This window comes from Trachurus japonicus, chromosome 8, assembly GCF_045865225.1.
Source record: "Trachurus japonicus isolate A0001 chromosome 8, Traja_1.0".
NCBI classification, from domain to species: Eukaryota; Metazoa; Chordata; class Actinopteri; order Carangiformes; family Carangidae; genus Trachurus; species Trachurus japonicus.
Genome location: NC_140914.1, coordinates 26,329,112 through 26,341,692, shown reverse-complemented (window position 1 = coordinate 26,341,692; position 12,581 = coordinate 26,329,112). Strand labels below are relative to the sequence as shown.

Here is a 12,581-nt window from a genome sequence, read left to right as displayed (position 1 = left end):
CTGTACTTTGTTGATAGACATTATAACAACATCCTGCACAAACAGTCAGGCTTAGACCTTTGACATACAATTTTCTCTGGTTAAACGTATTGTTTGGGTACAAAATGTTTTTTGTTATGCTCCCATGCCGTCTCAGCACAGTGTCTGTTGACTCGTGTCTCTGACCTTTATCAGCCCTCCTGTGTTATTCTGTATCGGTTAATAGTTGAGTTGACATACTTTCTCTTGAAGACATTCAGTGTCTCTGAGTTTTTGACTTCATCTTCTAATGCATTCCACTGTTTGACACCTGTGATCGACAAGCAAAAGGATTTTAACGTAGTCCGAACCTTTCTTTGTCTGAGAATCTTGTTCCCTCTAAGATTGTGTCTCCCCTCTCTTTCTAGGAAAAGTATTTCCAGATTCATTGGGAGGCTTTTATTATATATGTTTGTATGCATTAAAGGGTTAAAGGTCTGACCAAAAGAATGTACTGCAGTACGATTGGAAATTTGGCTCCATCTGGCATGTTAAATGAGAAGTTGCAACTGACAAATGCAAAACGAAAGTGAAACCGAAACGTACAAACCTAAATTCCAGAGTTAAACCTAAGCACTTTGCCGCCATCTGGTGGACACAAAAGTACTAATAATAAGTGGAAAAGCATCATTGAAACTTAAAGGAGTCATCACCCGGAAATCGCATTTTTCCTTGTTAAAACATGTATACTGGTGTTGGACCTCAGTGGAAACTTGCCTGAAAACCTGGGGTTTGAAAGTGGCTGAGTTTTTTCGTTTGGGCTCTTTGTTTAAGCCAGAGTAGCTCATGAGGCTGCGCACCACAACATTACGAGATTTTGATTCTGCTCCTACGGTGACGTCACCGTGGAGACTGCTTTCATAAACACACCTCTCTTCCACCACCCCGACTTCTGCCGCGCCGCCATTACGTGTTGTTTTATTTCCCACTGTAGCGCTGTTATTTCGTCACTTTATTAAGTTTTAATAATTTTTCATGCGAGAAAGCAAGGGTTTAGATCCCCAATGTGCGGTTAGTTTATCCAAATGACGGCTGTTTAGAAGTTTTCTCCGCGTTGGGAGAAGTGAGGTGCAGCCATCTGCAGCCAGCACCAGAGGAGCAGAGGAGGAGTGACTCCTCAACCCGCCTGCAGCGCTCGTTTACCTGGCCGAACGACATCGTCATGCCGCCGAAAAAAACTATCGTTAATTTATTAAGTTTTAATATTTTTTTATACGAGAAAGTAAGGGTTTAGATCCCCAATGTGCGGTTAGTTTATCCGAATGACGGCTGTTTAGAAGTTAGCTCCGCGTTGGGAGAAGTGAGGTGCAGCCAGCTGCAGTGAGCACCAGAGGAGAGGAGGAGGAGTGACTCCTCAACCCGCCTGCAGCGCTCGTTTAGCCGGCCGATAACAACGTCGTCGTGCCGCCGGAGGAAAGGGTCGTTAATTTATTAAGTTTTAATATTTATTCATGCGAGAAAGTAAGGGTTTAGATCCCCAATGTGCGGTTAGTTTATCCAAATGACGGCTTAGAAGTTTGCTTCGCGTTGGGAGAAGTGCAGCTCCAGCGAGGCAGAGGAGCGGAGAGTGACTCGTCAGCAACCCGCCTGCAGCTGCTCGTTAACCGGTCAAACTACGTTGTCATGCCCGCGGAGGAAACGGTCGTTAATTAACTTACCCGCAGGTTTGTAGAGGTTTAGGCTACCGCCGACTGGTTAAATTCTTTTTAGGAGATAAATGTTTGTCTCATTGATGAAATCTAACAATTGTGGCAGTCGTATTAGTTTGTTTGAATGAAAAGTGAAGCTTCACACAGAGCAGCAGCAGCAGCAGCTTTGCACCGGGGCTCTGTAGCCTTCGTACAGAAATCACCACATTTGCATCAATAAATACATGTTTTACAATGAACCGATACAATTTTGTTTTATTTTATGAAGTTATAACATGGTTATGGTACACGACAGAGCAGCATAGTATATGCGGTTTCCAATACAGCCTGCATGTAGCCCACTGGGCCAGCCACCATTCCGGCTCTGTCCTCCCTGCGTCCAATCAATGCGCACCTCATTACATATTAATACAATGAACATCCGGACCAGTCAAAACCTCGCGCCTACTCTCACGAGAGAAAGTTGCCATATGAAAAAGTGTCAGAACAAGCTCTATGTTTGAATTTAAAAAAAAAAATGTTTCCAATAAGTTTTAAGAACTGATTCAAAGCAATTTAAGGGGGATTGGATACATTAAAAACCAGGTGATGACTCCTTTAATATTGAGCATTATTTACTTTTATCTTATTCAAGTCTTTCTTTTCCAATACTTTTTCACACCTAAAAATGTAGTGTTAGGGGCGGTGCGTGGCGCAGTGGTTAAAGCGGCCGCCCCATGTAGAGGCTACAGTCCTCAACGCAGACGGCCCCGGTACGAGTCCCGCATCGGGCAGACCTTTTCCTGCATGTCATTCCCTCTCTCTCTGCCTCCTCCTTTCCTGTCTATCTCACTGTGTGCTGTCAAATAAAGGCAAAAAAAGCCCCCCCCCCCAAAAAAAAGCACCCTTCCCTGTACTTTCCTTTTGTCTGTTTTGTTTGTTGTATGGCTCTTGTATGTATTCATATTTTAAGTGTATTGTAAGCCCACGAGGGCTGGGCACCTGTGGTTTATGACACTTTGAAAATAAAAACTAACTAACAAGGCTATTCTAAGTTGTTTAACATATCTCAATGTAAATAGCTGAAAATAAAACGTGAGCTTAGAATTATAAGGTTCTATCTCCATTTTTTTCAAAATTGAGTTTTTTGCATAAGATCATCCATTAGTGGTCTGTTAATGCCTGTGTGGTGTTATTTTTAAATTTTCAACATTTTTTAAATTAGTTATTCATAAAATAAAAAGGTTCTATCAACCAAAACACAAGCCGAGTTGGAACTTTGATGCTCAATATCTCGGAACTACCCAAAATGGAGATAGAACACTATAATTCTAAGCTCACGAAAATCTGAAATCCTGATCTCGTCTCATATTCATCTTCTGATGTCAAACCAAGATGTTTTTACTTTACTTCTGGAGGGAACTGTGGCAGGAGTGTTCACTACCTCAAGTTCAAGTACAGTTAAAAATAAGATGATGCTGCTGACGCCTACAAGTATTTCCTGTGATCTTGGAGTGGCTGTGTGGCTAGCCCTTGTTTTTTTTTTATTATTATTTCTTGTTTAAGCTTTAGTGAATAACTCATGAAATAAAGTCCAATAAATAGTTGTAGTCTATGAAACCTTATATGGCTAAAATAGAGTAGCCTAAAAGAACTGTTATTTCTTATAAAAGTATATACTCAGAAGAAAAAAAAGAGACATAAAAGTGAAAGAGAGAAGTGTTCCAGGAAATGAGAAGTGTGTCTGCATGTTGTTTGTAGCTCAGTTTTCTGTCCTCCTTCTGTTTCCTCGGTAATGAATGATGCACAGCAGCTTTTTTCTCTGAACCATGTCGAGCAGACTGCAGAGAAGCCTACGCTTTTTGGTGATTGGTAAGACATATCAATCATTCAATTCAGTTCAGTTAATTTAATTGGAAATGAAACAATGCACATGTACTGATCAAGGCCATTTTTTTATTCTGTAGTCTCTTTTCTTTTGGTTTCATCTGCACCAGCTGGAGGTCAGTCCATTCTTTTGTGACATATGTCAAATCTTTGTAGTTTTGAGCAAAATATTAAATGATAGGTGATGTCTTGTGCCTGATAGGTGCTCAGGTCAGACTGGCTGGATCTGGATCTACTCAGTGCTCTGGAAGAGTTGAAATCTATCACGACAACACCTGGGGAACAGTCTGTGATGACGGCTGGGACTTAAAAGATGCCATGGTGGTGTGCAGACAGTTGGGCTGTGGTAAAGCACAGAATGCCCCTCTAGGACCCAGTTTTGGTGTAGGAACTGGGGAAATCTGGCTTGATGATGTGGAGTGTTCAGGAATTGAAGAGTCTCTAAGTAAGTGTCAGCACGGTGGATTTGGGAGACACAACTGTGGACATAGTGAGGACGCTGGTGTCGTTTGTTCAGGTGAGAGAAATATTGACTCACTTACTGTTATAGGAATCATGATGTCAAAGTGAATCTGTTAGAAATCCAGTTAATACAGATCTGTAAGTGAGCGCCAGTGCAGCAGATTGTGGCAGGGGACAGGAAACACAATGAGGAAGTTTGAGTGTGAACTTCTGTAGATTACAAGCAGTGGCCTTTTTCAAATAAATGTAAAGCTTGGTATAATGCCTGTTTTTAGATTTGATGATCAAGAAACAAATGTTGAAGAGCTACAGAAACCTGAACCCACCTGATCAGTATCAGTGCTGACACTGACCTGATGAAGCTGGTCAGGTGTTGGACATGACATAACTGATCCACATTTAATATCATTTCTTTGTCAGTGTGTTTCCTCTGGAATTTATATTCATTCAGTCACAAATGACAGCCAATTTGTACACTTGTGTTTGGTTTTTACTTTTTATATGACTGAAATAATTTTCAAACACAAACATGAATCATATTTGACAGAAGTGACATCAAATGCTATTTTTGAGGAAGTTATTAAAGTTTAGTTTGTTATGTCTTGTGCCTGATAGGTGCTCAGGTCAGACTGGCTGGATCTGGATCTACTCGGTGCTCTGGAAGAGTTGAAATCTATCACAGCAACATCTGGGGAACAGTCTGTGATGACAGCTGGGACTTAAATGATGCCATGGTGGTGTGCAGAGAGTTGGGCTGTAGTACAGCACTCAGTGCCCCTCATTCAGCCCGTTTTGGACAAGGAACTGGGGAAATCTGGCTTGATGATGTGGCCTGTACAGGAAGTGAAATGTCTCTGAGTGAGTGTCAGCACAGTGGATTTGGGACACACAACTGTAACCATGGTGAGGACGCTGGTGTCGTCTGTTCAGGTGAGATTGTAACAGAGGTAACTTTTTACCCACCAGGTGGATTTACATGGAGCCAAATAATCGGAAGAAGAATCGGTCTAGATGTCCAAACTGAATAATAATGTCCATTCTTTTTTTTTCCTAAGTATATTTTTTTGGCTTTTCATTGCCTTTAATCAACAGCACAGTTGAGAGAGAGACAGGAAATGGGGAGGCAGAGAGGGGGAATGACATGCAGGAAAGGGCTGCCCGATGTGGGATTCGAACCGGGGCCACCTGCAGTGAGGACTATAGCCTCAACATGGGGTGGCAGCTCTACGTGAGCTAAATGCCACCCCAACAATGTCCCATTTTAACACCTCAGTCAGAATAAACGGGCCCAAACCAAATGGAATTGTATTCAGTTTTAGAGGGGTAGAATATTCCTTCTCCCAAACCAGTCAAAAGTACAATTATATCATGGTAACTATGAAACGGAATGTTGTCTGGTTGCGTTCTGTCTGTGCTTGATGTAAACTATAGTTTCCTAACTTGCAAATGCTTGAATAAAAGTGTCAAAACAATGAAAATGTCTGTACTAAACGGACGATAGATTTCCACCTTTGATCAGTCATGTGATGTTGAGGTGGCTCAACTCACTAGCATTTATTGTTGGTCCAAACCCGGCTCAAACCAGCACATCTGTTCGGGCTGTTTCAGCCAATCTGTGCATGTCACACAGCTGTAAAGCGTCCGTTCTGAATAAACACAATGGTACATGTAAACACCACATCTTAATAGATCACGTCCAGTGTTGTGCAAGTTACTGAAAAATAGTAACTAGTTAATGTTACTAGTTACTTCATTTAAAAAGTAACTCAGTTAGTAACCGAGTTACTTAAACCAAAAAGTAATGCGTGACTGAGAAAGTAACTTTTCCGTTACTTTAAAACGTTGTTGTTATTTTTTTCCCCCAATGCTCCCAATAAATAAAGGTTGATTGAATAGGCTTTGTGCAGCCTATAGCTCCACTACTTCCTGAATTTAAACCAGCTCCTTTATTTCCTGTCTTACATTATTGGACAAACTGATTAATCCAGGTGTGTCTGTAGTCACAACAATGGTCAGACACACCTGGATTCTGGAGCTGTGGAGCTGTGCATAAAGCCTTTTCCCCTCTCATTTCAGTTCTGTACTGATGCTGATGAAACAACGCGTGTTTTTATCTGTAAAATTTTAGCTAACGTTACCTTAGCTCGCTGTCATACCCTGTCCTGAGGCAGTTGATGTGTGGCCAAAACCTGACACCTTGCGTTTTATTCAACCAAACTGTAGTAACGCGCCACTTAACATTTTCAGTAATGGCAACGGCGTTGCAACGATGGGAAAAGTAATTAATTAGATTACTCGTTACTTAAAAAAATAACGCTGTTAGTAACACTGTTATACTCTAACACCGTAATTACCAATACTGATCACGTCACATGTGAACTCTTGAAATCTTCATTCGGAATGCTTTGAATCAGAATGAAAAAACTCTGCATGTAAACCTGGCTACTGAAACATGGTTATCCGTCTAAAAAAAAAATCAGGGCTGCTCTTCTTTTTTCAATAGAAATGAAATGTATGATTCTACCACATGTTTTTTTCCTGGTCTGTTTTGACTTTTTCTGCTTCAAACAGTAACACTCGAACTTTCTTCAAGTTTATATTTGTAAACTGATTTGTTCAGTTCGGTAACAAAACAGACAGACAGATTGTGCCACTGTGATGCAACTAGCTTTGCAGTCTCATAAGGAACCAAACCTGGATTAGAACCCAATAAATAAAGATAAAAGACAGGAGTACTGTAAACTATACATCTTTGACAGCTGCCTATTTGAAATGGCTCATCCTTTTTGTCAGTTGACAGTTACTCAGGAGGATGTTTTACAACTACATGCTCACTGAGCTCAAAAACCAAAGTACATTCATGTCTCTTGTTGTGTCTTAACCTGTTTATTGTGTTACTTCTTCAGGGAGCCTCCCAAAGCCAACTATCTCCATTACTCCTGCTGGTGAGGTCACATGGGGTCAGGAAGTCAGCATCACTTGTTCCACTTATGCTGAGTTTGTAGGTGGAACATTTATTCTGACAAAGTCTTCAGGCTCATTCAGAAAAACCCAAACGTCAAGCACCAACTCTGCTGCATTCACTATCTCCAATGTGGATTTTGACAAAGAGGGATTGTACCAATGTCAACATGAGAGAAACAATTTGGGTCAAACTCTCAGCTCCCAGCAATCTGATGTAGCCAGACTTACTGTTACTGGTAAGAAAATCAGTTAAATTTTCCTGTGTTGTTCATTAAAGGGTAGAAAATCAATAAGTCAGACTCATTATGGCTCAGTTCAAACACACTTAATGCTGTAATATTGTGCTGCTCTTTCAGTGACCTTTCCCAAGCCCAACATCTCCACAAAGCCTGCTGGTGTGGTTACCTGGGGTCAGGATGTTGGCATCACCTGTTCCATCTCAACCCGGCATTTAGGTGGAACATTCACTCTGCAGCAGACACCAGGATCATTCAGAAAGACTCAAACATCAAGCTCCAACTCTGCCACCTTCAACATCCGTGAAGTGGACCTTGATAGAGAAGGACGGTACCAGTGTCAGTATCAGTATTCAGGACGAGACTTCAGATCTCCTCAAAGTGACTCTGTCAGTATCTCCGTCGCTGGTAAGAAAAGCAAATAAATCAGTGTCATACATAATAAAATAAGAAAACATAAAAGAGCAGAGATTCTGTGAATGAAAGCGATATTTTCAAAACTTACCAAATTAATTGTAATCAGTAGGACCTGACCCTGCGTGGATGAGCAGTATAGACAATAGATGGATGGATGGTTGAGAACAATCTCACCATATGAATTTAAATGGTAATGGGGGCACCCAAGAGCAATTAACTAATTAAGATTAAGTTCTTACTGTAGATTATGGTATGGATTTGTTATTGTTTGTGTTTCCACTGCCCCAAATTGCCAAAAAGGTGATGCAATGAAATGCCACCCTAGCCATTAGTGATTTTCCCTTTGCATTGAAAAATGTATTGTTTGCAATATACCATATCTGTCTTTTATTTTCATTTTACACAGTGCCCCTGCAGCAGCCCAACATCTCCGTGACTACTCCTGATGGAGGGCTGGTCTGGAGTCCTGAAGATGCACAGGTCACAAAGGGTTACAGCTTCATAATCACCTGCTTTATTTCCTCACACTATCCTGGTGGTGTTTTCTCTCTCATCTTCTCTGGTTCCAACACCACTGCCACCAAGCCTGCAGTCAACCACTCAGCCTCCTTTGAGTTCCCTGCAGCTGAGTATGAACACCAGGGCAACTACAGCTGTGTGTATGAAGTCACATTGTCCGCAAGGACATTCAGATCTCCAGATACAACACCAATAAGCATTGTTATCAAGTGTAAGTAGAATTTAAGCTCATCATTTTAACATTATTTGACAATGGCACTGTTGTGTTCCTGATGCAGCATGTGTACTCATAGATAACATGTCCGACAGGGTTTTCAGTTATTCTTTTTAACTTTCTATTTTACCATAATTTTCTTCAACAAGTTAGAGAAAAAATATCACAGGAGCATGTGGGAGTGGGCAGAAACAGAAACAAACTCTTTTTTGTGGTTTTTTACCAAATTAGTTTAAGTATGTCACTCTGTGTTTCAATGAAAGGCCATGAAAGCACATTTAAGTGTCAAAAGCAGAAGTACTTAATACAAAAAATGGCTCTCGTGACTTTCATATTAGTAGATAATGGGCTCTATGCACAGCTCCACTATTAACTTAAAGCAGAAGTAAGTGGTTCGGTCGTTTTCGCTAATGCTGCGTTCCGGGCAGGCTTTTGAAATCGTAAATTACAGCTTCAAGTCACAACTTACAACTTTGTAGCGTTTCAGGCAACCCACTCGTGTTTTTCCGACCTGTTTTACCGGTGAAAGTCACTTTAACGGCCACTCGTAACTTCCGACTGGTGAACTCGTACCAGATCGAATTGGTACCACTTCACGGTCGAAAAAATACGAGTTTCCTTGAACGCACCATAACAGTCCTCGTCCCTAAACAAAACACACCAGACCCCGAAATGATCGCTGCAGGGTGTGAGCCGGCCGCAAACGTGTGCGTCACGTGCTGCTGGTGTGAACGACACAATCGGTTAACAACGGCGCCAAAAGGGAAATGGCTCCGCTCTCGGCGCTGCGTGGTGTACGGCGCTTCCACGACAATCAAACAAGCTCCTCTCCTCACTTTTAAATGCGCTGCAGGCGAGACGCGAGGGAGACAGTGACGCCAGACAGCCAAACTTTTTCCAGGAGGAAACTGATGTTTTGGTCAAGCTCACAGTGGCTGAATATATGGTAACAGCAACATATCTCCACAGACTGATGAAGCAGAAGTAGTCTGGGAGGAGGTTACTAACCAGATATGCCCTGATATATTAAGAACCGCTTTTGATTATTTATAGATTATTCTGAAAGGGGAAGTCTAAAAACTGTACACTCAACAGAACATGGCATGTGGAGACAATTAGTCATGTCTTCTGGGATTAACTCTTTAATGCTTCTCCCCTAGTGCCTTTGATGCTGTTGGCCTCCTTATTAAGTGCTGGGATGGTGGTGCTGCTCTTACTCGTCTTGTTGGTGGTTTGTCTGGTGCGCAGGAAAAGAAAACAAGACGACAAGCCTGATGTTTTCATTTTCAGTCAAGGTTGGTGCTCACCAGGACACACACAGTTTACAACATTGAAATACACACTTTAATAAAAGTGCTTACATATGTATTCACATTTTCTTGTGATGCTTTGCATTTCAGTGGTTGAAAACGAATATAATGATAATGATGATGATGATGATGATGACGGCAATGACTATGAGAATATTGATCAAGAGAACGATGACAAATATGACTACGAGGATGTGGACGCTGCCAAAGATTACATAAAGCCCATAGAGACATGTTTCAGTGCGGAGGACAACGGAAAAGATGATGAAGAAGAAACTGGTGCTGATGAAGAAGAAACTAGTGATGATGAAGAAGAAACTAGTGATGATGAAGATGACTATGTAAATGTGACTCCATCCGTGGACATTATTGAAAAAGATGAGGACATTTATCAGAACTTTTAGATGTCTAGTAGTCAAGTGATGAATACAGACTAAGTATGGAGGCTGTCTGGCCAGTGCGTGTAGATTTGTTTTGCTTTTTTTTGTAGCAGCGTAATGTATCTATTCGTATCGTTTTGTCAGTGGTCCGACCCGACCATGCCTTCCAGAGGTATAGAATTAGACTACTTAGAAATAGCGTATCTTCACACTGATGGGCTCATTTGCTGTTGTAGGTGACAGAGACACATCAGCAGAAACCAGAGACTTTTGCTTGTCCAGTTAAAAGCTCCGTACAGGAGTTTTAAAAACTAAATATGAAAATAAGAAAACAACCACATTTATCGTTTTTCCACTTAAATCAACATTGGAAATGTAGCGTAACAATAACAGGGATTGCTGTATTTTTCTACTTTCCCTTGAGAGTTGAAGGCTACAGATGAAATCAGTGGAGCATGGACCAAAAGTAAAGTCTGATGAAAGTGAATTGCGTTTGAATTGCGTTTGAATTTTTCCATCAGTAAAAGACACTTTGGATCTGTTGACTGTACTGTATGTTCAGATTAAGCTAAAAAAATAAATAAAAAAAAGATAGCTTCCCCAATGAAGAACATTTAGGTCACCAGTAGATAACCCACCATTAATCAAGCGGGAGCCACTGTTTAGCCAGTTTTAGTTTTAGTTTTCATTTTATTTAGCTTTTTATTGCAAGTCTGTACATATATATCTGTAGGTTGTACATACATACAATATCTAACTGGCAACGATGTTGTTAGATTTAGCCACTAGCCTTAAATAGAGTTAGTGGCTGTATTTTTCTACTTTCCCTTGAGAGTTGAAGGCTACAGATGAAATCAGTGGAGCATGAACCCAGGGCCGTTGTATAGGGGAGAAAGATGATGATAATTCTAGAGGCCCAGCGCCCAGTGGGGCCCACAAAAAACCCCAGTAGTCTAATATTTGTATGACTGAATTATTCTGCATAAGACCCTGACTAATACTCATAGTAATGCTGCATTAGCATCAAAACAAAGTAGGCTAAATAAAAAATTATAATACATACGTACTCGAAAAAAAGACAAAAAATAAAACAAAAAACTGGACAAGTTAGGGGGTAGGGGCCCACTTTAGTGTTCTTTAAGGGGCCCCAGAATTCCCAGCAACGGCCCTGCATGAACCAAAAGTAAAGTTTAATTAAAGTGAAGTGCGTTAGAATTTTTCCATCAGGAGAAAAAGACACTTTGGATCTGTTGACTGTACTGTATGTTCAGATTAAGCTAAAGAAAAGAAAAAAAGATAGCTTTCCAAATGAAGAACATTTATAAGGTCACCAGTAGAGATCCCACTTGCCCACCATTAATCAAGCGGGAGCCACTGTTTTAGAGGTAAGATCGGGCCTAAAAAATCCAGCCCGACCCGACCCAGGCCCGCGGGATTAAAGCCCGACCCGACCCGAACCCGAGCAATTAACTTGATTTGCAGGCCCGAGCCCGAACCAAACCCGACATTTCATATTTTATTTGTGAGGACTCAGAGTACGTCCTTAATCTAGCGCGGCACTTTAAGAGAGAGAGAGAGAGAGAGAGAGAGAGAGAGAGAGAGAGCGCAGAGAGAGAGACGGGGAGAGGGAGAGAGAGAGAGCGCAGAGAGAGAGAGAGCGCGCGCAGAGAGACAAAGAAGAGCAATGACGGGGTGGATAATAGACAGACTTGGGCTTAAAATCTTGGGCTTACACTGCAAGACTATTCGTCTGTTCACATCTCAAACTGCACGAGCTTCCCTCTTCAGTCCTACGTCTCAGATCAGTCTCAGACCCCCACTAATTGCACGTCGTTCTACGATTGCTCTCCACCACGATTACCCTGCGATGCCGCTGAGATTTGTGCTGCTCTATAATTGCTCGATTGTAAACATCAAATTGACATTGGTTCCTGATGTTGGTTCCTGTAGCAGAGTCCATGTGGAAGATCAGACCGACAAACACACAGACAGACAGCGCGCATCACCTCCAAGGCCGGTGCTGCAGAGAGAGAGAGAGAGAGACAGAGAGAGGGAGAGAGAGAGAGACGCTACTCTCTCCAGCCAGCTGACGTGTAGTTCACCTGCGGCTCACCTGCAGCTGTCAGAGGAGCCTCACTAGTTCTCTCTCTGGCCTGCACTTTGTTTAAAAGTTCAGCTGATCAGTTCAGCTGAGCTGAGCCAGAGCACAGTGGACGTGGCTGGTGTAGGCTCGCTATTTTATACTGTATCGGCAAGAAAAAAAATAATCGTCCTCAATCGCTGATTGTCTGATAGTAGCCTACGTGTGTGTGTATTTGTCAGGCTGATCTTCCACACCACGGACTGCGCTGCATTACTGATCATCACCCGGTCACCCTGTCTGTCACAGCTGTGGTCTAACTTCAGCTTCTCACTTCCCTGTCCCTCCTCTCTCTGTCTGCCCGTTCTAACTCCATCTGACGAAGTTCAGCATCCTGTCCTGTTTAGTTAAATAGCAATTACCTTACAGCGCCCTCTCTGTTTTTTTTTTCCCCTAATTATTTATT

The 12,581-nt window shown here is 41.8% G+C and overlaps 2 protein-coding genes across 2 annotated transcripts in view; both read left to right on the top strand.

The window, feature by feature from the left end:
* The first annotated feature begins 4,571 nt into the window (after positions 1-4,571).
* LOC146983445 (scavenger receptor cysteine-rich domain-containing protein DMBT1-like) overlaps positions 4,572-12,581 on the top strand; it is a 73,686-nt gene continuing 65,676 nt past the window's right edge. The window contains exon 1 of the mRNA XM_085785613.1: positions 4,572-4,925. Within this exon, the coding sequence (XP_085641739.1) occupies positions 4,727-4,925 (199 nt within the window). The 5' untranslated portion in view covers positions 4,572-4,726. The remainder of the gene's footprint in view (positions 4,926-12,581) is intronic.
* LOC146983447 (uncharacterized) lies at positions 6,808-10,249 on the top strand. The gene is made up of 5 exons (XM_085785540.1): positions 6,808-6,847; positions 7,316-7,603; positions 8,019-8,342; positions 9,506-9,640; positions 9,746-10,249. Exons 1-5 carry the CDS (start codon positions 6,808-6,810, stop codon positions 10,057-10,059), a joined length of 1,101 nt encoding a protein of 366 aa, XP_085641666.1. The 3' UTR covers positions 10,060-10,249.

Excerpts from the sequence above, each read along its gene's own strand:
- LOC146983447 (XM_085785540.1), top strand. The coding sequence starts at position 6,808 with ATGTTTTACAACTACATGCTCACTGAGCTCAAAAACCAAA. Across the intron at positions 7,604-8,018 it reads TGTCAGTATCTCCGTCGCTG|TGCCCCTGCAGCAGCCCAAC; the intron begins GTAAGAAAAGCA and ends CATTTTACACAG. Across the intron at positions 9,641-9,745 it reads TGTTTTCATTTTCAGTCAAG|TGGTTGAAAACGAATATAAT; the intron begins GTTGGTGCTCAC and ends TTTGCATTTCAG.